We start from the raw sequence: 25,410 nt of genomic DNA on the forward strand, positions 1-25,410 counted from the left end.
AATCCGTTTTTCTTCCCCCCTTCCTCCTCCCGCCCCCTCCACGCGATCGATCCCCCTACCTCGCGTCCCGTCTCACGAATTCACAATTATCGTATGTTGTGTGTATATGTGCACGCAGCTCTTCCCCCTTTTCTCCGCTAACGATTCGAGAACGCCACGGGTGGTGGTGATACATGTTTGATGCAGGTAACAGGACAAGTCTCTCTACATCTCTCGAAACTAACACTTTAAACATTCGACATTCTTTGCGTATACGTTATAGATTATAAGAGGAAAGTAGAGATAGGAAATCATTATTGTATGGTATCAAGAGTATATCGAAAACATTTTATTCTTTCTTCTTACCGAAATCTTTTCTGCTCTCCATCGAATTTTGAGAAGCGATTCGGAGAGGGGTGCGATTTTAACGAGGGGCAATGTTTTTCGTACCGAACGTGCGTTAGGAGGAAATCTTTTGCGAGATCCATCTCGTAGGGTCTTGGCGGAGAGAAGGAGCGGAAGAGGTTTGGGTGGCAGGGTGCCCATTAAAAGTTCCTAAGGGTCAATTTCCAGTCAAATACACTCGAACGGTACCCCGCCTGGGTGCTCGGGCGGTTTCAGACCGCGGAATCGATATTAAAGCCGACGGTGTCTACGAAGGGAAATATCGAAATATCTTACGGTAGGAATATATTTTACCGTAAAGTCGACAACGCGTTTTATCGGCGATTTATATCCAATAAAAATTCCATTGGATCCGCGGAACAGGACCCGGCCGGTTGACTTTATTAGGACGCACGAAATATTTTCAGAAATAAAGGAGACATCTATCCAATGTAGAAAACGACATAAGCGTGAAAAAATCACCCCTTCTAGTTATTACGCACGTGATTATATATAATTTCAAAATTAGTATATCCAGAAAGAAAATACATTTCTGAGACATCTCTATAGTGGTAAAGAAACACCGGTGAAAATTTCGCCCCCCCCCCTCTCTCTTTCTTTTTCTCTCACTATTTCGTCAAACAACTTCGTCGGGTGGAGTCAATCGGCAACATTCGCCAAAGATCGCGGAGATCTTTAATGGCATTATAAACACGGCGAACTGGAAGAAGTGGCGTATCTACCTCGTTGGATTTCGCCAGCTAACAAAGGGTTAAGACCGAAAACACGATCGTGGGCGTCGAGGCGAGGAATTAACAGTGGAAGACGGGCGGGAGGAGACCGACGTCGACGTCAGGAGCATTGGCACTTTCGCGGCGTGCGTAGGCGTGCGTGTGTGAAAGAGCAAAGGCGACTCGGGCGACGAGAAGGAGGGAAACGACGAAAGACGAGGCAAAGAAGGTTGCCGAGAGGTCATGGAGCCGTGAAGGGGTGCGATTCCCGCGCGAGAGCGACGTACGAACCCCTCAGGTTCAACGTACAGATGAAGAAGGGAGGACGAGGGAGCCGTTGGGAGCATCGCGACGTCGAATGCCATCGGCGCTATCGACTCCTCAGGGTCGTTGCACGCCACTCAGCCTGACCTAGGCGTCGTACGCATATTCGAAACTTCTCTCTTATCCTTATGATACGTACACGGAGAGAAAAGTTCAGTCGAATTAACTCGATAATGAACAAAGCGCGTTTTGGTTAAAGGAAACAACATTTCTGCTTATTAAAACCAAATATGATCTATACACAGTACAAAAAGTTTGTACTTGTATTAAAATCGATTTTTGTTAAAATTTTTGTGTCAAATTTTTAACATATCCGTGTGTTAATTTAACATTCGTTCATCGTCAGTTAAATTCAACCAAATCTTCTTTCCCATATACTTTGCCGCGAGAGCGGTCACGCATTCAGATTTCCTGGCATTGACGCGCGATCTTTCCCGTTCTCGCAGTCTCGCGTTGTTTCCCTTTTCGATGGAATCAACCTTGTGACTTACACAGATTACTGTGATACAAACAGCGCGATTGTCCGATTGGGCGTCATTGTTAACGGTTGGCGCAAGCGATTTATTCTCGTGTGTTATGCGGAGAATCGTCCGAAAGTTTTTAATTCCCTTTTCAAAAATGTCCCCCGTTGCGGCTTAGGACTCTATACCGGCTCGCGACGGTTTATTGCCATTGCAATTAATTTCCCGCATTTTATTATTGCGCCCAAAAAGCCCGTATTTATTTAATGCATCCGTGTGCAATGAAACGCGCGACGAAAATCTCGTGGTGGTATTTTAATGCGAATTTAAATGCGCCGGGACCGAACGATGAAACGATAAAAACGCCTGCGCGCCCGCGCACAGTGTGTATATGCGTCCGTATGTGTGCATGCGCGGCGTTATTCGTTACTTTTATCTTTTCATAACGGGGAAAGGGAGAGAGGGTGAATTAGAGCACTCGTTAATCCTCATTGTTTCGCGAGCGTTCGGTCCCCCGTTCAAACGATCAATTTGTAATCAAATATATCCACCGTGCGCGCCGGTGAAAATGCGGCGCGGAGCGCGGATCTCGTAATTGCGAGCGTTAAATTTTATAGCGTGTATGCGGTGTGACGGTATGATCGCGGCCATTCGAGCTGGAAATCCAATTTTGGGGAAAAAGATTGCACCACCGGCGGTCGGCGGTGGCGCCGGTGGACGAATCGGTCCGATCGAACGCGCGAAAAGCAGATGCTATTGCGGCGGTCGCGTCGAATTTTATATTAAAGTTTCACTCGTTATGTACGGTAACTATAGTAAATTTTACAGAACACCGTTGCAGCGCGGAATCCACAAAGCGGATCCATTCGCGTATTCGGATGATGAGATCCGCAATAAATCGGTCCGTCTGCTTCTCGTTTCCCCGAGAGCCCTCGCGTTTTTCCCGCAGCGCGACCGTAGGAAGGGCGAAAACGAAGTAATCGGCCGTATCGGCGAGGAAACTAGCGGCAAGTCGAAAGTTCCGTCGATGGGATTTGTCGCGAACGGATATAGTTTTCCGATGGTCGGTCGGCCGCTGATATTAGAGACACATCTTTTCCATTAGAACGTGTCAGAGCGAACGAGAGAGCGTCAATCTTCGTGTAAATTAGTCCGTCTCGAAGACTCCGTTCCCTCGTCGTCGGTCCTTAACCACCGTCGGATTCACTGATTTCAGCTTCCCCTTTTCTTTCCCGTATGAACGACCGAGATCACTCTTTGTCGAACTCACGAATTCCGGCATCAGTCACCGGAGCTCAGTCGTGTCGGCGATGTTTCTTAACTTGACCCGTCGTGCATCGTGCAGCTCAACGGCACATATGTACATCGAAAGTTGCGAGCAACAGACGTTAATTGAATAACAGTTGCTTCAATGTTGGGACACGTCATCATAATCTTTCATACCGAATCTCTCTTTTATAGCGGTTACTTATTTATTTTTATTGAAATCTAATTTAATTGATATTTTTTTTTCTGTTCTTCTTATTATTTTATTTATCTATGAATCAAAGGCTTACTTTCCGTTTAAATAAATAAATAAATAATAATATTACAAAGTTGTTCAAAATTATAAGATAGTTCGTTAAGACAAATTCGTCTCGAGACAAAATTAAAATTTTGTGGAGAGACACACTGTTGTCAAAGTAAACTTTCGTCGGTAAATCACATTGTCGTGCAAAATAAAGGTAAAATTATAATAAAATCACGTTAAAAGTAAGATTACGGGACATCGTGTGCGGCCACGGTGGCGAGCGGTTCTCAGTAATTCCTGGGGATTACTCGAAGATCGTGGCAACTAATTTGCAAGCAACGGCGGCGGCTCGCGTCTGAGATTTCCCAGCTATGCCGCGAGTCAATGAACGTCGATTTTACGATCAATCTATTGGGAATTCGTGGATTACGAGTGGTGCTGCCGCCGCCGCCGCCGCCGCCATCATCAGAAAATACGCCGAGTAGTCGATGGAAGCGAGTAGAAACGGAGATATGGAAAGAGGTGTATCGATGGAAAAGGGAGAAACGGGGCAGGAGGGGGAAGGGGGGGCTATGAGGGAGGATGGAAAACAAGGTGCTGCAAGAGGCGGGGGCGAGGACGGGGGGATGACTTTACCAGAAGTACTCCGGTTACGAGGGTCTCTCGCTGGTCGGGGAGCGGCAAAAGATGAAAGATATCCGAGATTGGCCTAGCCATTCCGCTGCAAGCTTGCCCGGATATGGGTTTATATTGCTCTTTCGCTTTTATAGCGTTCGACTATAAACTCGCCGAGACGGCGCTTTTCGTGGCGCCGCGTTCGCGCCGTGTGCGGACTTTAAAAACCCTCACGCCGCGCGCGGAGTGCTATCGACCGTTATCTAGGCGGAAACGTGTGCTCCTCGATAGATCGTGCCTTCCAAGAGAGAGGAGGGGGACCTCTGGGCTACCCCGAGAAACTGTAAATGCTGCGAACGACCACATATTATTCGTATACGTCATCCTGTGCGCGACGATAGCGATAACGATAACATTCGGAAGAAAAACTCTATGAAAAAACGCCAGCTTCGGAAAGCGCGATACTAACGCTCAAATCTCGAGACACTCGGAACAAAAAATAAACCTTAGTAATAGTAAAAAAGAAAGAGAAATGCTAGTAGAGCTCGAAAGAACGAAGCAGACACTCCGCGATGAACGAGTAACGATAGTCTTATCAGTTACATTGGGGGTCGTAGCGATAAATAACACATCATCGCGGCCGATGCGACGATTTCCCTCCGAGAAAAGCGTCACGCGACGTAGACGTGGCGTTTTCCAGAAGGATACTCCCGCGGGACGAGAATAGCTCGCTGAATAGAGTCACGGGAGTCGAACGAGCGTGTGCGTCCCCGTGTCACAGACGGGAAAACATCAAAGGTGCTCGTCTCGTCTACGAGATAATCGTTCGCGCGTCACTCCGCCTTACGTTTCCTCGTAACAGGATACGCTCTATCGTAGGTAGCCTTCCGTGAAATCGTCCCAGCGATATTCCTCCGGTGTTTCCTCGGCTACACCCCGCCGTGTTCCCTCCCTCCCTCTCTCTCTCTCTCTCCTTTCCGCCCTCTCCCTTTCGTGCACCAAGGTTTATTATTATACCGTGGCGGCGATAAAAGCGAACGGACAATAATAGCGAGCGCCGCGTGCGAGAGAAAAGATGCCCATCACGGAAGTTCGTGTTTTACGCTTCAACGTCGTGCAAAAAGTGCTGGCGATTTTTTGATAATCCCAACTGGCCGACACGGGGAGGGAGAGATGTGGTTTGCGCGTTGACGAAGCCGACGAGGTCGATTAGGGTCGCGTTGGGCTAGCGTCCGCTTCGTCACTTGTCACGAAAATGTCTCCTCGACCACCATGGGATATCTCAATAGGATTCTCGAAGAGATTTCGAGCCGCAGGAGAGACCATCGTGACGGTGGGTGATATCTTCTGAAATCGAGACGATAATAAAACCAGGGGAAACTACCGTGCGTAGGAGAATGCAAACAGACGCGCAGGAAGGTGGGATTAGAAAAATCTACGGGCGAAAATGAGGGAAAGTGAATTAACCGATAGTTGTAGTCGCGGGCGAGCGTGCGGTTATATTAGCGTGAAGGTTGACGGCTTAAGGCATAACTTCGTTATTCAATATGGCAAAGAACACGCGATAATGTATCGGCGCGGTGTGGCGCACAGCCGGCTAAGAATTTACATAATGGAGTACGGGCGAAAGGAAAGGAAAATCGGGGGGGGGGAGGAGGAGAGGGCGAGTCGCACGGAGGCAGAGGGCGGAAAGGGGACGAGAAGGACTATTGCGAGTGGTCTGTATCGCGAACGATGCACTCGACGACGAGGGACCGGAGGGGAGCAAATGCGCCATTATCGGGTGCATAAAGCGTGCCAGACCGGTTATGCGTATTTATGCGCGTTTTCTTAGCGAGGGCGGTAGTGCGGCAAACGGGGAGGGAAACGGACAAATTCGCTCGCGAATTATCGAGACAATGCTCGCGCGCGCTGCGAGGCTACTACGAGGCATGCGGCGATATTGCTCCCGTAACGACTCACGCGTGTGCATGTTCTTCTCTTTCTTTCTTCCTTTTGCTGATTACGACGTGAATTTTGCGCGATCCAAGCTGTACCCGCTCCTACACGGAATGCTTTAAGCACCGCGATTTTTCTCTCTCTCTCTCTCTCTCTTTCTCTCTCTCTCTCTCTTGCCGTTCTGAGTCCTTGAGAAAATTTACATTCGACCCTTTTTCCCAAGAAATTTCGCTATATTTTTCTCTGACACTTATCGCTTTTTTCATTGCTCATTGAGAAAAGAATGTTCGGTATTTGTAATTATAATCGCATAAACGAAAGAACTCTAGTAGAACTTCGTTTTTCGAATTGTTACCACACAGTAAAATATTTTATGTTAATTTCACACAATCAATTAAATTCGAGGTGAATACGTTGAAAAGTAATACAAATATTATGTCAAAAATTAATACAAAATTATAATATTCATATGTTAATCGACACTGAAATATAAAATGTGTTATTTTAACACTTGCACATTGAACGTTGAATATCGACTCAACACAAATGATTGAGATAACATAAACACATTATACGTTAAATTAACACACGGGTATGTTAAAAATCTAATATAATAATTTTTTAACAAAGTTCGACTTTAACGCAGATACACAATTTTTTTTAGCTTGCATAGTTTCAGTGATAATAACCATACATGCATATTGTTACTATTATTTTTTGAGTTAAAATCAGAAAAGGTACAGTTGCGGCTGAAAATAACTGTAATTTTAGTGGAATTTCTCCCAGTGTATATTAACGTATAATATTAATATTACACATACAATTACAATAATTAAGATAAAAATATATAATGGAATAATTAGTAAACTTTGCGCGCAATATTCGGGGTGGAAGCGAACTTGGTGGAATCATTAAAGACAAAATAATTCCGTCGCGAGGGATTCATCGCGCATTTAGCGGATCGGGCAAGGGCCGTTTGCGTTAAAGTGGGTGCTAATGAAGCGGTATACCGGCTAATGAAGCAGGTGCATATTAATACCAGTGTCGATATATACCACGGAGGAATCGACACGCCGGTGTCTGCGGACCGATGAGGCTGAGAAAAAGCGAGAAGGGTGCTGAGAGAAGAGGACAAAAAAGCAGAAAAAAAGAACACATCCGCGCCGATAATCCCGTCACTTTCCTGCAAGGCAAACCTGAACGCGTACGTCTAGCTTTACGCGCCGCGACTTTTAAGCGTTGCAGCGGTCATTAAAATTCATTGAAAGAGCGACAGGACCGACACGTCGTTGCGCAAGGTTTAAGATAGATGATTAAGAGAACGACGGTCAAGGTGCTCGCAGTCCGGTGGCGAGCAGCCTTGGACTATCGATGTAAAACTCTTGGTGAAGAGAAAAAAGGACACGAGGAAAAGAAACAATACGCATAATCCGCTCGCGAGCAGCGCTTTGCCGGGTTGCAAAACGTATCTGTTTTGCAAATTAACGAGACGGGGGACCGCCCGCCCGTCCGCTCGTCGTACTTGGACGCGCGAGGTTCGTGCGAAGGCGCGACTTGTAGGTGGATCGTGACGCAACGCGTTTTTTCGGCGGCTCTCGTTCACTCTACTCGCGTGTCAATTTTTTTCCCTTTTCATTCCTTTTTTTTCCACGGCGGCTTCTACGCCTGTTGCATCACTCGCGACTCGCGATACTTGATATATTCGACCATTCCGTAATCCTTCAACGTTGGTCGTACGACTTATCTCTCTCGGATCTTCTTTCAATTAACCTTTCACAATAGTCTCTTTATTCGTTCAGTCCGCGACAGTTCTTCATTTTTAACGTCGAGTCCCTCGCTGAACTTGAAATAAAAATTTCGCGCAGAGTGCTGATCGAATGAAATTACGCTCGATTTTTCTGCGATCTCTCCTTCTCTCTTTACGCTCGAGGTTTCTTCTCATTCTCTCGCCCGTGAAAAAGTCCTTTCTCCGTGACGATGTCCTTCGCCGACGTTCAGGGAAAAGCTCCCTAGCGGTACGTAACGGTGAACCGCAGCCAACAACGCAGCGCGCGGTTTCCTCCGTTGTATGCAAATGCAACCGGATGGCGTCAGCGCGTGCCTTGCATTAACAACGCCGGCTGACCTTGCGCGATCGATCGCGCTAATCCGCAGTTCGCTCATTCGCTCGCCCGCTCGCGAATCTCCCCGGATGTCGAACGCAACGAAAGAGCTGCGGCACGGTGAGCGCTTTATTTTTCCCACGGAAATTGAATCGACGCGATGCAGGACGAAAGCCAAAACGCACTTCCGGCGATACGCGCGCGATAGAGCAGCGTCGCCTCGACGGGGACGCGGAAACGCGCGTATTTTCATGGAGGAGACGTCTCTGTAAGCATTCATTCATTTCTGGGGAGTCCCGCTTCGCCTTTTCTTCGTTCTCTCTCCTTCTCTCTCTCTCTCTTTTTCTTGAAAACGAGCGAGTAACTGTCGAACTGTATTGAATGTATTTCGAGATGTTTTCGCCCAGATACGCTTTTAGATCCACTCGCGAGCATCGCATTGCCACGGCGGCGGGTCGGATGAAAATCTCGCGATTTGCATTCACCAAACACACACACATACACGCACGTATATGAGAGAGACGCACTCAGCGTCTCCACTCGGTGAATAAAGCAAGTCGCGGGTCGTTTGAGCTGAAAGCGCTCGCTCGGGACGTATTAGATAAAACAGGTAGCGGCATTTAAGACGTCCGTCAGAATAAGGAATCGAAGCCGCCATATAATTCCGATGGATATATACCGGGTATGTACACCGATGCCGAAACGTACGCGAATATAACGTTTATCTTCCCACTCGTGACGATCGGAGATAATTGACGCGTGATACGCTCTCCCCCGGCGTGCCCATTGTAAATTGAACCCGCCGACGAGAGACGCTCGTCGCCGTGCGATACGTTCCGTTTGAGCTCTGGTTAGTGCCGCGGATAAACGCGGGGACGTCGAGACCCTGTCGAGACGATCCCGGAAAAGTATCACGGACGATTCGCTCCGCGCTCGGGCAAGTCATCCGAAAATGCAACAGTGCCAGATATTCGAGAGGAGTCTTGTTAAAACGACGCGGATATATCGCTCTTTGCGAGAGCACCGTACCGATTTGTAAAATTAAACCGGTATTGTTATCGCAGCCAAGAGCGCGCTCCCGCCTGTGCTCGCGCGTTCAATCTCGGATATTTCGCCCGAAGGGGACAAAAAATTAATCCTTCACCGATGAAGTTATATTTTCATTCCGAGGAAACCGGCCGGCTTGGCGCGCATCAAAAAGAGATTAGCGACGGAAATGATATATTTTAAAAATTGCGTACACTCTCACTCTCTCTTTCTTTCTCTCTCTATTTCTCTCTTACACTCTATTTGTACACACGCGCGACATATTCCGTGTATCGCGGAACGGGATGTAATTAAAGCCACGTCGCGCTTAAGTAGAAGCGATCGCTCGCCCCCGGATGAGTCGCGTCGCACAAAAAGCGAGAGGATCGATGGACGGTGCTCTTTGCGCTCGAATTTTTTCGACGACCGCAGAAGATATCACATTGATTTCTGGAAGCCCGGGCCCTCGGCCAGGAACGATCTCTCTCTCCCGCCGGTCTCCGCCCACAGAAACCCCAGGAAAATTCTACTCATTCGCTACCCTGTCTCCCTCCGGTCCTCCACTTCTCTCTCTCTCTCTCTCTCTCTCTCTTCTCCCGGTACGAAAGCTCTTCCTAACACCGACCAGTTGAGCTCTAATTGCGTTTCCCGCCTAGCTCGGTCCCTCGGTCCTTCCGCTACAGCCATTCCTCTTCAAGCTCTCGGACCCGAACCTTTTGTGTACACACGCGCGTGCGCGCGCACACACGTACGTACGCGGACCACCGCTCGCAATTCCGGAATTCCTTGGCCGAGGGGATGTTGCGACAGGATCCGCTCGATCGGACGCATCCAATACACCCTGGGCTGAAAGCAATGGTCCGCGACCGGATTTTCTCTCCGAGGCAATTCAAGGATCCGGATTGAGCCAAGCGGAGAGTACAAGAGAGAGAGAGAGAGAGAGAGAGGCAGGGCGAGGGAGACAGGGAGAAGGAGAGAGAGAAGGGACGAGAGCTATCCATTCGACGTAGCAGGCGTACGAGATTCAGCAATTTCCATGAAGAGGATAAACGCGAAAACGCTTAACCCATTAGCTGCCTCGGTTCACGTTCGAGGATCGCGTTAAAAGCGGCAATAAACCTCGTCCTTGGTCTCTCGGAGCGGCCGTGAGCCTGCCAGTACGCTGCGCTTCCACTGCCCGTCGTCGCTGTGAGAGTTCGTAACGGACGCCTTTTACACAGCTCGCCGATCAATCGGTCACTTTAATTTCTCCTATTTCATTTTGCCATGAGATACCGCGGAAATTGCGCAGACACGTAAATATACGGCTGCGGTGAGCCAAGACGGAATAATCGAAATATTTTCGCTCGCCCCGGAAACAAACAGTGTCAATTTTTAATTCCCTAATGGATCACGAGCGTTCTTTAATTAGTGGGCTGCGGCCCGGACGCGCGGACGTACGGAATCAATCTCGAAAGCGCTGAGTCTCGGTCTTTCTCGCAACGACGAAACCGCAGCGCGGCGATTGCGCCGGTTTCCTCTCTTTTCCCTCCCCTCCCTTTCTCTCTCCCGCCCGTCTTTTTTATACGCTTTTTCCTTCGCACCTATCGATCTCGTCTTTCTCACTCGCTGCGAGCCTTTACGCCCCGCCAATCCCGTCCGTGTTCCCGATCTTCTCACCCTCTTTGCGAACGCGGCAAGAACCGCGGGCTTCGCCCGGAATTGCTGCCCCTACCCACTTTCTCTCTCTCTCTCGTTCACTCTTCTGTAAGACAATCCCACGGACTCGACATACAGATCTCCTTAATTGATTTAAGAAATAAATCACCCGGCTGAATGCCGGGCGAACGGACAAACCGTGCGTGCGTTCGATTTGTCGTGCTCCCGCTTCCGCTTTTCTTTTCCAGAGACAAATCGCACTCCGGTAAACGTTTTACAGAATAAATTAGTACCGATGGAAAGAGGGCTCCGCTGTGTTCTTTCTCTTCTTATCGTTTTGTATTGATTGCACCGGCCACCCTTCTCGTATTATGGCTTTGATGTATCAACGATTGCGAATTTAATTTTGAATTTTGCCCCTTTGTTTTATCCGAATGACTTAATACCTCGACGATGAAGTTTTTCTAAGTGACGTTAATTTTCACTTTCATTTCACATAATATTCCCATCGGAATGACCGGTGGGTTTATCAAGACGCGCAATTACACTCTGAATAGTGAAGTTAAACGCGATATCTCATGTGTCCGAGCAAATAGCGATAAGAAGAATAAGAATTCGAGACGAAGGGGGGACGATAGAGAGATCCGTTGGCGCGGATCCGGCGGTTTCTGTTAATTTAATTTCACAATATTTCACAAGAGATTCAGCAATGGCTCCTGAGAGCGGGCTCCGATTCCGGCTACGGCCGGGATGATCCGGCCGCCGTTATCTCGCTTCGTCTCGCGGCGGCCAGTTTACTTGTTATGAAAGTTTAAATTAATTTCGAGGTAATTTCCGTGCGGTAATGGCGCACGCCGCACGATGGGGGCCGCAGGAGGTCTTGTCTTCCCGAAGGCGGCTCGCCGCCTCCACCGCCTCCGTCTTATCGCTGGAAAAACAATCGAGTCCGTTCCTCCACCCTATATCACGCTCCTGTCAACTGCCGGCGCGGGAAGCCAGGAAATATCGCCCTCGTGGTCCGACTCATACCCGTAGAAACTTTTCTGCGGCACCTGCGCCCCCGGGGCTGATCAAGTTCGATGTCTCGCGTGCGAGCCGCACCTGCCGCGCACCTCCTTACCTTGACGATGCGATTTCGCAGGTGATAACTGGAGGTCGGATTATTCGAATAATTCAATACGCGTATATCCGACAAGCGGAGGAGGAATGGCTTTCTAAAAAACGACAAAATGGGATGGAATAACTTCGTGAATTTGAGCAATAGTCGTTGTGATAATCGAATTGCTCGGTAAAAACATGGTTTATTGAATAAATACCCATTTGGAATACGAGTTAGGTTTATGTTGTAGTTTTTACGAATAATTTGAGAATAACGTCGAATAGGAGAATCATAAGAAAAAAAAAAAAAAAAAAAAAAANGACGACTGTCGTATCTTCGTGCGGCGAGACACGATATCGATTACGAAACTTGGAAAGCAACGTGTCCATTACGGACAGCGCAGTAAATCGGGGAGCAATCCCGCACTTTAAATTCCCTCCACGGTGGAATAATCGAACTCGTACTTTCGATGGAAACGAGCGTCCTCGTGCGCGGCTCCTCCTCTCTCCAGCAGGCATAATAAATATTATTTCAGAACGGCCGCCGGCGAGTTATATTTAAGTACAGCCGCGCCGCGTTAAGCCGATTTCACACGAGCCACGCGAGCTGTCGAGTCGTAAATCTCAGGCGGGATATCATGCGAGATTAATTAACGAGGGAAAAGTATTAAGAAGCTGGTTGAGTTACCGATGCGACGTTGATGATTATGAAATATAATTATGCGCTTATTAATGTATATGACTGTATAACAATTAGGAATTGTTACACTGCGCCAATTTGAGAAATGAAAAAGCAATAGTTATTACACCGAGAAGAAAAAAATATTCTTGTTACTGCAATTGCATAGCGAAGTAATTATAGCCAGGGAAACCATTTCTGTAGCAAACTTTACTGTAGTGTGTTTGTGGCGATAACCCACCGGATAGAAATTAATCGTGGCGTGCCTCAAATAATGGCCCTAGATAGGCATACCCTAAAACAGACTTATCTATCGGACCTCGATATGGTCAAGAAAGGCAAATTCCGAAAGGAATTTCGTGAATAGGCTCTAAATAGGCATTAACGTGGATATCCTTAATAAGGTCAGTGCTCATAGAGCCCAATCGGGGCATGGTAGCCAATCCCTGAAATAGTTAAGAATAAGACCTTAAAGAAACCTAAGTGAAATTCACTGTAACTTTTTAAATATTTCTTTATAAAGTTCAGATCAGAGATTGAGTGGAATTATTGGCCGCTCGCTCTGTTTACTCCGCGACATTTCGTATCCTGTATGAAAGCGGCATAAGCGTCGATTCAGTTTCAGTTGCGGCTCCAAGTTGAAATTGCTCGGGTACGAGAGCCGAAGAGCTGTCGCAACGGACAGACGTGTCCGAGGTGTGCGCGCGCGAGCGGAGCGAGATATCGAGCACGGTATCGTTTCCACGTAATAGGCAATACGTTATTGAGGCTCGGCACCACTCTCGAAATGCACTCGTATTCCCATGTTAACGCGGATTATCGAGTCGCCGCCACCGCCGCCGCGATAGTGGTACAAATGCTAAAGTTCGTGGAACACACCGCGTGGCCGCGTCGTCGTGAGACCCGCGGGCATCGTTGCACTTTTGCAGATCGATCGATCGGCCGCGCGGCCGGCCGTTTCGTCACGCCGATCGATCTCGGCGATCCGTGCATTGTTACACGTGTCGTCGCCTTTTGTCACGCCGCGGTGCGCCCAGGACTTTCTAGCCGCGCGATCGTGCGGAATTTGAATGTTCCTCTCGCCGGCTTTCGGGCCCGAGGGGAAAACTACCGGGGCTCGACGTGACCATCGACGGCCTCTCGTCAGTCGCCGATATATTAATACGTTGATTGGAGATTTAGAAAAATGCAAACCTCGCAACTTGACAAAGGACTGCAGGTAATCGAGATCGCCGAGAGACGGGCTCTCCCGACCCACGTCGCGTAACGTTTCCTACGTCACTACTTTATTTCGTATCATGCGAGATCGCCTCAATTGTGATGCACGCAAACGCGCCGTAATTATCCTCTGCCGTCTCTCGTTCATTGTCACCCTCATGCTTCGCGAAAAACGTCCTCGGAGTAATTGTCCTCTCTGTGCGGGAAAAGAGAGAGACGAGAGAATCGACGCGCGACATCCGGGCGACAGCGAGATGGCACGCCGGTGGAATAGAAATGGCAGAATAAAAGAAGCCGCGAGAGAAGAAGAAAGATAATAAGCGAGAGAGAAAGAAAGGAGAGAGAGGGAGAGAGAGAGAGAGAGAGAGAGATCAAGGTCACCGGCGAACGGAGCCAATTAGCCAGCCGTAGACTCGATTAGCCGGCGGAAGCACTCTGGACCGGCGAACCTATGCGTATAACGGGTCGAAGGATATACACAGGCACCGTAAGTACTATACTTAGGCGGATAACCGAGTGCCTGTGTCCATTAACGTCTTTACCGCCGCTGCTGATACTTTCCGAGATGCTTTTCCGCCTTTTCCTCTCCACGTTCGCCTCGCACGTGATCCGAGATGAACGCGGAGATCGTAGGCACACATACAGAGAGAGAAAGGAAGAGACACAGAGAGAGAGAGAGAGAGCGACTCGCGTTGCGAATTCACCTCAGATTATAACGGTACTTGCTTCTGTTGAATATTCGCGCCGCCTGATCTTTCCGCGAACTTCGACTCGAGGCTACCGTATGTAGAGTGGCGTGTAGGAAAGTCGCATGTCGAGTAAGGGAATCTGTCGTAAATAAGCCGGCGGTGGTGCTGGCCGCGTCTCACATTCGTATGCGGAGAGAGACAGGCGGATTTCTATCCTCTTCATTTTATTCTCGCGCAGATATTTGGAAACTTTATTATTCCGCGTCGCAGAGGACGGGGTGTGGCTCGCGCGAAGATTGAACGAGCGACGAAATCGATACGGCAATGGAACAACAAAGACAATCGGATCTTACCTTTTTACGGAGATAGATGCGATCGTAGGTGTATATGATTACTCCGTTTCGCGGGGAAAAATAATGTTATCGTAGTGAAATCATCGTTGCTACTGCATATTCGTCGGGACAGCAATAAAATTTAGTTGGCATGACCAAATCAGCAAGTTATTCGTAATTGAAGCGGAAACAGTTTTGTTGCCAGAATAGAAAATATTCTGCCGTGTGAACTTATCCTTGGCACAAGTTCATTTGCTGTTAGGACAAAATAGTGTTTCCCCACATTTACTAATTTGTTCTTAAAGCAAAATAATTTGTAGATTCAGCAAAATAATTCAGCGAATGGCAATTAGTATTCTTAAGAAATCGTTTCTTGCTGTCCACGCGATAACCAACAGATTTTGCTGCGACATGAAATTTGACATGCCAGCAAATTATTTTTCTCTGCGCATGCGCGAAAAGTCGCGGAGGGAAATAATCTGTGCTTTTGTAACCGAGATGCGTCATATGTACTTAGATAAGCCCATGAAACGAACGTCTCCGACCTTTCCATCGGATACCGGCTATAGTGGCGGTATTCGATTTACAGCTTTACCGTTTACTCTTACTACTTGTCGGGGCTGGTTGTCCTCGCGTAAGTAAAAGCGTAGGTAAACATGCGAGGCGGCTTTCGCGCCGGGAGTGTCTCTCTCTCTCTCTCTCTCTTTTCCCTCTCGCTCTTTTTCTCTGTCCTCGGCGGGACAGCGACGGCATAGGGCGGGAAATCGGGCAAATCGTAATCCTACCCTCGCGTCTCGAGGATCCGCAGGAAGTCCGTGCCCTTGCGCCTCGAGGATCACCGCTTTGTCCGGCGAATAATGGCGAAGCAAACGGGAGGCGCTCGTCGGAATTAAAACGTGAGCCTGCGGATGCTCGGTGGTCCCGGCCCGGAGAGGGCTGATGTACAAAAGACGCCTCTGCTCCTCGTCGTCCCACGTCGTCCCCGCGATCTTCCCTCGCCTGGAAAAACCGGCGGTGGATCCGTCGGGGCGACGCGGCAGCGGTGCAAGCGACGACGATAACGTGAGCGAGACGAAAACACAGAACGAACAACTGAAATTTTCATTCGACGGTTGACGTTAGCGTAATTCCATTTCCACGAGCAGCTGCTGTTGTCCCGTTATCATTTATCAATAACTGCGGATCTCTTTCTTGCAAAGACAGAAACGCTATAGTAAACATCCTTGATCAGCGCGCGATATCTACCGGGACCTGCCTTAACCTGAAACGCGATCTGATAAGACGCTATTTATACAACGGACGACTCGAGGAAGTTTCGTAGAAGCCTTGACTGAACAATAGCCGATATCGGCTGTTATCTGTTATAAATATTATTATCGTCTTATAAGATAATAATTCGAAAAATCAACGAACTATCTGAAGATAAACTTAGAGCGTACTTGAGGAAGAGAGTACGACAGACGTGCTTCGTCGGGAAGAAATCAAAGCGGTTGCTCGCTCCGTTTGTCTCAATCTACAGGCGTACATAGTGCGGCAAAAAGGACGCGGTAGGACGCGCATCCTCGGGCCAATGATCGTTAACTATCCTTAGCGCTGAATCTTCTCCATTCCCATTAGCGAAAGCTCCGGGTCTCCTTCTCTCGGATGGACGGACGGACGAGAGAATGAGGATGGGAGAGACAGAGAGGGAGAGATAGAGAGAGAGAGAACGAGAAACAAGCTAATCTCTCGAGGGGTTAAGCGATCGCTTATAGCGATTTTCCTAACCCTCCTCGCGAGATCCCTCGCAGAGTCCGACACCCTTTCCATCCTCGCCTCCTCCCCGAGCTGACGTACGAGTCTGTGAGCGACGATCTATCACTATCATCCGAGATTGAGACTTTGCGCTCACGACGAAAACAAACTGCCATGGCGTACGCCATATTGCTGGCTGGCTGCTGCTTTATATTCGCTGATCCGTCGCGAGTAACGAGAGCTCGTCCTTGCGTCCGTCCGTCCGTGACGCGTCACGTGTGCACGTCATTACACGTCTCGTCTTCTCGCACGCGAAGGGAGCGTCGTCGAGACGCCGCGCGATTCTTCACGAGTGTGTCGGAAATCAATCCCCTCTGTTTACCTGGGTGACGCATATATATGATGTCGCGAAGCTCGAGGCCGAATATCCCGTCGACGCATGTCTTCGCGGATGTTAATAAGGTGTGCTCACTTCGGATGTCTTTCCTATAAAGTGACTCTACCGGAAAAAATGCTGTGCATCAATAGAATTTTTAACAGCACGCGTAATTGGAATAAATCTTGATTCAAGAGCGACGTCATTGAAATTAATACTTTAATTGTTGAAACAATACATAACATAGTAATTTTAATGATATATGCTATTGAATCAACAAGATTTACTCCAATTACGCTACGTTGGGGATTTTATTGATTCAACATTATTTTCCGTATAATGACGTCTCGATGTTGCAATCATTGCATTTAACTTCACGTCTAATATCCGGCGATCGAGGGACACGCGGTGACATCGAAACATCCCGGTAATCAGTGTGCGTGGGGGGAGGAGTCGTTATAAAAAATGATCCGCATTTCGATTTGGTAACGTCGCGCGCGTCTCACAAAGCAATATGCTGATGCGAGGTGATGTATGAAAGCGCGGGGGACGGCGGGTGAAATTTCGCGTTTCGACTCGAGATTACGGCGCGCTGACTTTTCTTTCATATTAGAACAGGATGTAGGGGACGCGATGAAATGATATTGCGAACGGAGTCCCGAGGAGTTCGGAGTTGGGGGAGGAAGGGGGGAAAGCCGTATATAAATATGATACATTACATAAATAGAAATCGCGCTCGCGTGTCTCGCGATAAATTAAACCGCCGGCGAAATTAGCGCAGGCGCAACACGCGAGAGAGTCTGCTGGCCCGTTGCTGGCCGATTAATTCAGGAAGCCACGTTTAATCGGTCGGTCGAGGCCGAGGTGCGTTCCCGGGAAGCGCGAGCGAGCAGCCTCGCGAGTGCAATTCCACTCGTAATAAACAGGAATGCGCGTCGTTATCGATACGGCGCGATCGCAGGAGGCGGCGCACCGCGCTCGCGATCGCAAATGCTCCCTCGTGTGTAATATGCCGGACGATTTCTTTATTTAAACGATACGCCACGGCCGGCCGGCCAACATCGTCGTACATCACCGCGGCCAACTGGAAAAAGAGGCACGACACGTCGCGCACTTGAATATTATTGGACCGTGGAGCGTACAGAGCGCGCGGGCGAACGATCGCGCGGCGGATCTTCGAGATTGTTGCATCTCCGGGGCGATTTATATACCGTCGTATGAAACCGCCGCTCGACCGTTATCATGCCGGTGGATGTTGCATAATGATGATGAATTCGAGCACTCTTTTGTAAAGTATACGCTTCTTATGAAGTATGAGCGCTCCAACAGTGTAATTAGGTTACACTAATATTTTCTAACCACACACACGCACAGTCGGCAGATTAAAGATTGCATTTTTGTCGATGAGTTACGCAACGCATCTCTTATTCCATGAGAATATGTGTTTCTTGAGAATTATTAAAAAAACAAATTCTGTTATCGGACACGGGATGTGGGCGTTGCAAGAAATTCCCCGGATAAAAGTGTTGCAACTTTCAATCTGCTGAAAGTGTGTATCCATATTCATCTCCGGCTATTAACGTAAAGTATACGTAAAGTTACTATAGCGACAGATTACTAAACAGCTTGACACATTGTTTTCGAATGATCGATAAATGAGATATCAATAATGCATACAGTGCATACAAAGAATTCTAATGACCTAATTACATTGCATAATATTAAGGAGTTGCTCTGTCGATTAGTACATGGAAAAAAGTGTTAGATGCGTGTAAATAATTATTCTAATATTCCTTTGCAAATTTTTACTTGGATTAAGTAAATTTTATTTGGATCAAATAAGCATATATTACTTGATCCAAATAGAAATATTTGCTAAAGAATATCGGAATAATTATTTACTTGAATTAAGCACTTTTTCCTGTATAGGAAAGTTACGCATATTCTAAAACAAATATTTTCCTCTGTTTTTCTCACAAAAAATAAACGAAACACCAACGTGACCCTCTTCGGCGAACCTGACACAGTCCCCTATACAATGTATGCGCAAGTATGTAAAGGTTCGCTCCATCTCCCCTCGTTTAACCTTTGACTCGATTGAAGTAGTTTCCATTGTATGTATTTTGGCATACTTCTCCCGTACTTTGATGTCTCGCGGTAAATGTTGGAGTTGTCGCGGTGAATTGACTCACGAATTAAAGATTCCTTTAATGCTCTTAGACCTTTTATTTTATCGAGTGAGAAAGAGAGAACAAGAGGGAGAGAACATCATGGTTCGCACGAGTTGTTCCCACGTCGCGCTATGAACAACCTCGGAGGAAATCTGGACCGCAGGCACGCGAGATCGCTTTAAAATTTGCGAACCACCGCCAAAGCACGGCTGACTCACCGGTGAACGACTCCTCTCGAATGCATGTGCTTGAGCGCGGCGACCAGCTGTCTGGCGTAGAGCCGCGCCGTGTTCTCGTCCAGTTTACCGGTCGGCTGTTCCTTAATGTGCGTGCACAGGTCACCGCCGGTCGCGAGTTCCGTCACGAGATAGTACACGGATCCGCTCTGCAAACAGGCGTTAAATTAAACCGTTATTGATTCGCATTGGTAGCGCGGTCTATAGTTGCGCGACTTGACTCGAGGATGCGACGCGAGGATTCCACGATCCTCGGATTTCCGCGCTCTTAAGCTCGCGAATATCACTTTTGGTTCACGATTTGAGACCCGGCATCGTTCCGGCAAATTTCGAATTTCGTCGTTGCGAGTGCGGAGGATATATTTTATGCCAAATGCATCTTTGGGGAGAGACAAATTGATCTAAATTGTGCGTTGAACGTGCTAAACATCGCACACCAATTTTACGAATTTTATTCAACAAGATTACAATTGCGATTTGAACGTGACCGAATTTGAATTTTTATAAGTACGCCATGTATAATTGCATCGTTACGGTCCTGGGACAGCTATTGCGCGGGAATACGATTGAAATTTACAATTGATTTGCGGAGGCAAATCGAACGCGAATGCCGAGAGAATAGGAAAAAGGTCGACAGGGGAGAGGGAGATAGAAATAGAGGTGACACGCTGGGAATTTATCGAATAACGTAAACGCCGCGTGCGTATAATCTCTCCTGATCTTTTCGCTCCGCGCGGCTCGCTCCACACGCCGGCCGTGCGTTTGACTCGCTCTCGGCCCTTTGTAAATGGAGCAACAAGCGGCGGAGAGTCGGCGGGACCGGTCGCGCGAAATTGATCGCGCGCATTTAAAATGCACCGCCGCGGAGGCGCATCGTAATTATCGAGAAAGCGTTTCCCGAATTTCACGCGCGCGCGATACTGCGAGTGCGGCGGCGGTGGCGAGCGGGCCTCGCCGATTAAGCGATTACCTTAATGCAACGATATGCATGCGGCGACGTTGGGCGCGCGTGACCGACGAATTACGGTCGCAGCGATTGCTGCCGGCCGATGGCGAGTCGATGTTCCCCGGGCGCCGATGATTATTTAATTCTTCGTGGCTGGACACATCGGCGCGGTGCGGCCGCTTTAATTATGAATCGCGCGGCTCACGAGAGCCGAATAAATATCGCCTGTGCATGCGAAATATATCACATGCAGTGCGAACGGCCGGGGTATCGAGCGGAATCGGAGAGGACGAGATTCCTAATTCGCTCTCTCTCTCTCTCTTTCTCTCTCTTAGTTAATTATCGTGTTTCATTACTGTGAAATCACCATTACTTAATTAATCGCAGCTTTCGCAAGAGGATTTCGAGTAAATCGATTCTCAAAGTGAACAAGATATAGGTCAGTACTCACAGTTAAATCTTATATAAGATCGTCTTAAGTTCATCTTCATATACTGTACGTTCAGATCATTTTGGCTGTAACATATCTGAAGATAAACTCAAGATGGCCTTAAATATATAAAATTTGATTATAAATATTGGTAATGTATAGTCGAACGGGGAATTATCGTTTGCTGGAGACAAACGTTATTACTGAGAGGAAAACATTTCTATTAAACAAACAGCAAACACTTGTTTCTCAATACACTAGGGCTCGGAAAATCAGTCAAAAGTATTGTTTCGTTTGATGTAAGCCTCTCGCGACAACGTTCGCTCCGCTCGAAATCGGCGGGAATCGGGGGCGACTACTTGGCCAATAGAAACTGAACGAGAACTTCCAGGGAGTTGCTTTACTGCTCTGTCGCAAAGTTAATTCGCAAGAGAGAAAGGGAGAGAGACGCGCCGCTCTATCTGGCTTGGCAAGGATCGTCGTTTCGTTGGCGGATTCATTGATACGTTGCCTGACGCTTGCCAAGCGAATCAGCCGCGTGGGATACGCGATTTCGATATGTCAGCAGGCGTATGGGTAAAATAGGAACGTAAATTCGCCATGTGTAAACAAGAAAGCAAGGAAAGCGGGTGGGAGGAGATCCGAGCGAAATGCGCGCGGCTGGTCATTTCTCCGGGTAAAACAAGAAGCGTATTGCGCACACGCGTTCTCTCGGCAGCAGCTCATGCCAAAAAGGTGCGTATCGTTCACGAGATCCTATTTTGCTGGACGGGACTTTAAAACGGGCTTTTCCCTTTAACGCGAATTTAATATACTCTTTGAATTTCTTGAGGTGAAATTTCATTCGAAAAGTTGATAGCCGAGTCAATCGAGGAATTCAGTCATTTCTCTCTTGTATAGAATCCGATATACCCCGCCGTAGCGAGAACAAATTTACTTTGACCAAGTGAAATATACATTCATATGGAGTCAGAATCTATTCTAAGCTTGAATGGCACGTTCACGATTTGCGATTTCAGACAGTGACAGCATTTGCTCTATCGTTTCGAGTGAAAATAATGCCACTTTCCATTTGTATCGAGCGAAATTCCACTCCAAGAAATTAAGAATACGCGTATTCTAGAATTCCGCACGATCTCACAATTTCTGGATGGCTTCTATCCGGCCGTCCGAACCATTATCTCCTCACCTTTCGACTTATCTCCGAGATGTCGGTGAATCGTTCAAGGTTACACTATTGTACGTAGCTCCGTAGCCAACGAAGTTTCCCGTCGCGTAAATTCTTAACGTGTGCTTTCGTCGAATACGTTCGCGTGATCGTTTCCCGAGTCGCGCGTCCTCCAAAGCGCTTGTTTCGCGCTTTTGCGAGGCGATAACGAAAGCGTCGGACGGCGAGTCCTCGTGGAATTATTTAAGCGAAGAATATCCCCTGCGCCGTCCTCGGCCGCGCTGTGCACGAGCCCGTTGTAATAAGCTACTAGAATGCGACTGTTGACGCGTACATTTTTATTGCGATTTGGTCCCCCATCGGAACGGAGGGACGTGACGACGACGTCAGGCGTCGTAACGGGCAAATCCTACGCGGATCATCGGCTCGTAACATCGGTACCGACATAAAATCGCGCGAGCCACGCGTTTACTGCCGCTGTAGGCCGACAATAATGACCTTAATTGGTGCTTAAAGCGGCTTTCCTCCGATATCCCGAGCATGAGTAACGCGCCGACGGTCGACATGAATCTTCGTAAAATTCGACAGGCACGCGTGCGTGCTCTTTTTTATCGTATATAGGGTGATTCAGTGTTACTTTGCAATTTCGGCGTTTCAGACGTTGCAAATAGGCAGAAATAAATAGGTCGAACTGGAACGACGTTCTCATTCTCTGTCGGTTATCGCGTGGCAAACGATAACGCGCAATTTAACCTTTCACTCGGCCGTTTCTGCGAAATCAGCTGAATTCGCCCGACCCTGGAAGCGGAAGACGGCGATTTTGAATCGCTCCGTATATCGCCGGGGACAATAAAATAAACAATCTAGCGAGAGAGACTAGGCACGGAAACGTCGATAACCCGTAAATGTCACGGCTCTGCCTAAAATGTGTTGGATATTGGAAGGCGCGCGCGCGTTTACCGCCGGCGCGCTTGACGTGGCTTTATACGACGTAAAACAGAAACAGACGAAAAATAGCGACCGCCGGCCCATTGTCCCCATGGGGGATTGAAAGTTCGTCGCGTCCTGCGTATCGCGTGTGCCCGCTGTGAATTCCGCAGCCGCGTGGCTGAGATTTTCGTAGGTCAGTCGCGCAGCTCGCCCACCGCCGGGCCATAAATTATTCATAAATCCGAAACGGCGAAAACTTGCAGCGACACGTTCCGACTGTCAGCGACATCAAAATCCGGGTATTAATAATTAATACAAGGGGAGAGTGGTCATTTGCATAGTCGATTAACCGGACGGCACCGCGTCTATAGCGCGTGTTTATCGTCGTTCGGAAACGGAGGGGTGCCTATCGCCGCGCGCAGACACGTCATTCGCAGGCGTGCGCGCGACCCTGCGTGAAGAGAATTTCTTCCCGCCTGGGAGAACGAATATACTTTACGATGCCTGCATGCGAGGCGCAGATGCTACGAAGAATCCAGAATCGGCAGTCGAAATCGCGCGTAGTACGACGACGACGATGCCGGCACCTTAGGCGCGCGCGCGTCCCATCGTAAAGATTACGACGTGGAAATGAGATATAAGGCGACGTCATATATAGCCAATTTAGCAACGGCAAGGAAGGCGGAGTCCTCGTCCCGATATTATCATATTTGCCGTCAGGTGCAAGCATTCTCATCGCCGATAGCTCTTCCCCCTCGACGGATAGCTTAAATAAAACAAGACGCGCTCCTCTATTCGCGTTTCATAAACGCGAGGAAAGTAATACCGTCCGCGGAACGTAAAATCATTCCCGTCGACAGAGAGAAAGCAGGCGGTAGAGAGAGAGAGAGAGAGAGAGGGAAGAATCGAAGGAGGTATAATTCGGAGAGTCGTTTGTCCATTTATGAAAACTCGTTGTATAGAGACGATCGCTCTCCTCGGCGGATATCCTCGGCGTTTCCCGTCGCACGTTTCACCCGGTGTCCTCGAGGTACTCGAGGAGTGTATTTTCTACGTATTATCGCGTTGAGAAGTATAATAATGTAGAATTCGGCGGACCGGCTGGACCGGACGCGACGGCGACGACGATCTGGGGGATCCCATCGCGATATTTTAGTCGCGTAGTTCCCGAAGCGAGCCGCTGCCCCATCACGCTCGGGACGCGACGATTCTCGCGGTGTATATTCGGCACGAAAAATTGGTACACACACGTCTCTCTCTTTCCCTCTGACCAGTCGGCCCTATCGGCCGCGCGCCGGCTCTCCGTTCATTCCGCGCTGGATATTTCGCGGTGGTCTCCGAAATTCCGAAATTCTCGAATCGCACGCGGGGGATCGGGCTATCCGCGCGGGTTCCGCGCGTTCCCGTCATATTTTCTACGTACTTTATCTTCCCCGGCGCGTATACACCCCCGTCCTGGGGGCCGCGGCCGGCAGACCGGCCGCGTTCCGCCTCGTAACTCGATCGTGACGAGCGAGCGCGCGGACTAACAAAATTTTCAGAGTAAACGAGGTGCGCGATGCTGCGCCGGCGAGCCTCTGATATCGACGTCCCACACATGAATTCAATTACGTCGTACAAGCATACGAGAGTCCTCTCCCCGGCTTTTTTCCTCTCTCCCTCTCTCTCTCTCTTTCTTTCTCGTCCGTTCCCGCGTACGTACGTTCGTTCATTCGTATTTATGTATGTATGCCTGCGTGCGTGCGTGAGTGCGTGCCTGCGCATGGTGTGTTACGCGCGTGCACGTGCACTTGCGTGTCCGCGTGTTGGGTCAACGTTCGCGCCCGTACAGCCAGGTCACGTACGACGCAGTGCATTAATGGTCCAGGCCTCCTCCTCCTCCTCCGTATATCGGCGGCGCGAGAAGGATTGCAACTCGAACAAATAATTTCCGAGTTTGCACTCGGCGATTGGACGCGGTATCATTTTGGCGAGATCGATCGCCGAGACGCTCGCGGGCGCGGAATGCGTACTCCTCAACGGCCGCGTTCGAATCCGTGATCGAAATTACGCCGGTTTCAGGCGTCGTTTGTTTATTTATGGCGCCGGTGAGGCTGCCGAGAGAGGAGCGTGGAATTCAAGATTATCCGAAGTCTTTCGTTCGATCTCTCCCCCGTTCCCTCCCTCCTCCCGAGGGTTTCGTCGACTAAACTGTTAAAGGGGTGAAGAAAGGCTCGTCTACTTTGACACAGCCGGCTGGGTATATACGGGGTCGGTTCATAAATTCAGCTAAATGGCGTGTTTAATTAAATCCAGAAAGATGGATCATCTCTCTCTCGGGTGGCGTTAACGGACTCCGGCGGCGCGCCGAAATTTCGGGACATTCGCGATTTGTCACGGAGTTCTGACGAACGTCATGTACCGGATGAGAGTGGCGTGACCGAAGAGCAACGCGGAATCTACGACGGGGATAGTGGCTGTCACTAGAAGAGGGATGCGCGAGACGAAATAACATAGTTCCCTCTCTCGCCGGATGAATGAATAGATCGCGCACAAAAGCACGACGGACACGGCTTGAATACCGCCCGATACCGGTCGTGATGTCGAATCGTCTCGGTTATTAAGAGCTCGATTAAACTCTCGACGCGGTCAATTAGAATAAAGAGGCTCGATCGATCGTTCAAATTCTCGCAAACGCCCCCCCCCCCCCCCCCCC

The 25,410-nt window shown here is 48.7% G+C and overlaps 1 protein-coding gene across 1 annotated transcript in view; it reads right to left on the reverse strand.

The window, feature by feature from the left end:
* Positions 1-25,410, reverse strand: part of LOC106748945 (MAP/microtubule affinity-regulating kinase 3-like) — a 76,311-nt gene that overhangs the window by 18,599 nt on the left and 32,302 nt on the right. The window contains exon 3 of the mRNA XM_014627905.1: positions 19,224-19,390. Coding sequence (XP_014483391.1) covers positions 19,224-19,390 — 167 coding nt within the window. The remainder of the gene's footprint in view (positions 1-19,223; positions 19,391-25,410) is intronic.

The sequence above is a fragment of the Dinoponera quadriceps genome, unplaced genomic scaffold, assembly GCF_001313825.1.
Source record: "Dinoponera quadriceps isolate SergipeBrazil2010 unplaced genomic scaffold, ASM131382v1 scaffold37, whole genome shotgun sequence".
Classification (NCBI taxonomy): Eukaryota; Metazoa; Arthropoda; class Insecta; order Hymenoptera; family Formicidae; genus Dinoponera; species Dinoponera quadriceps.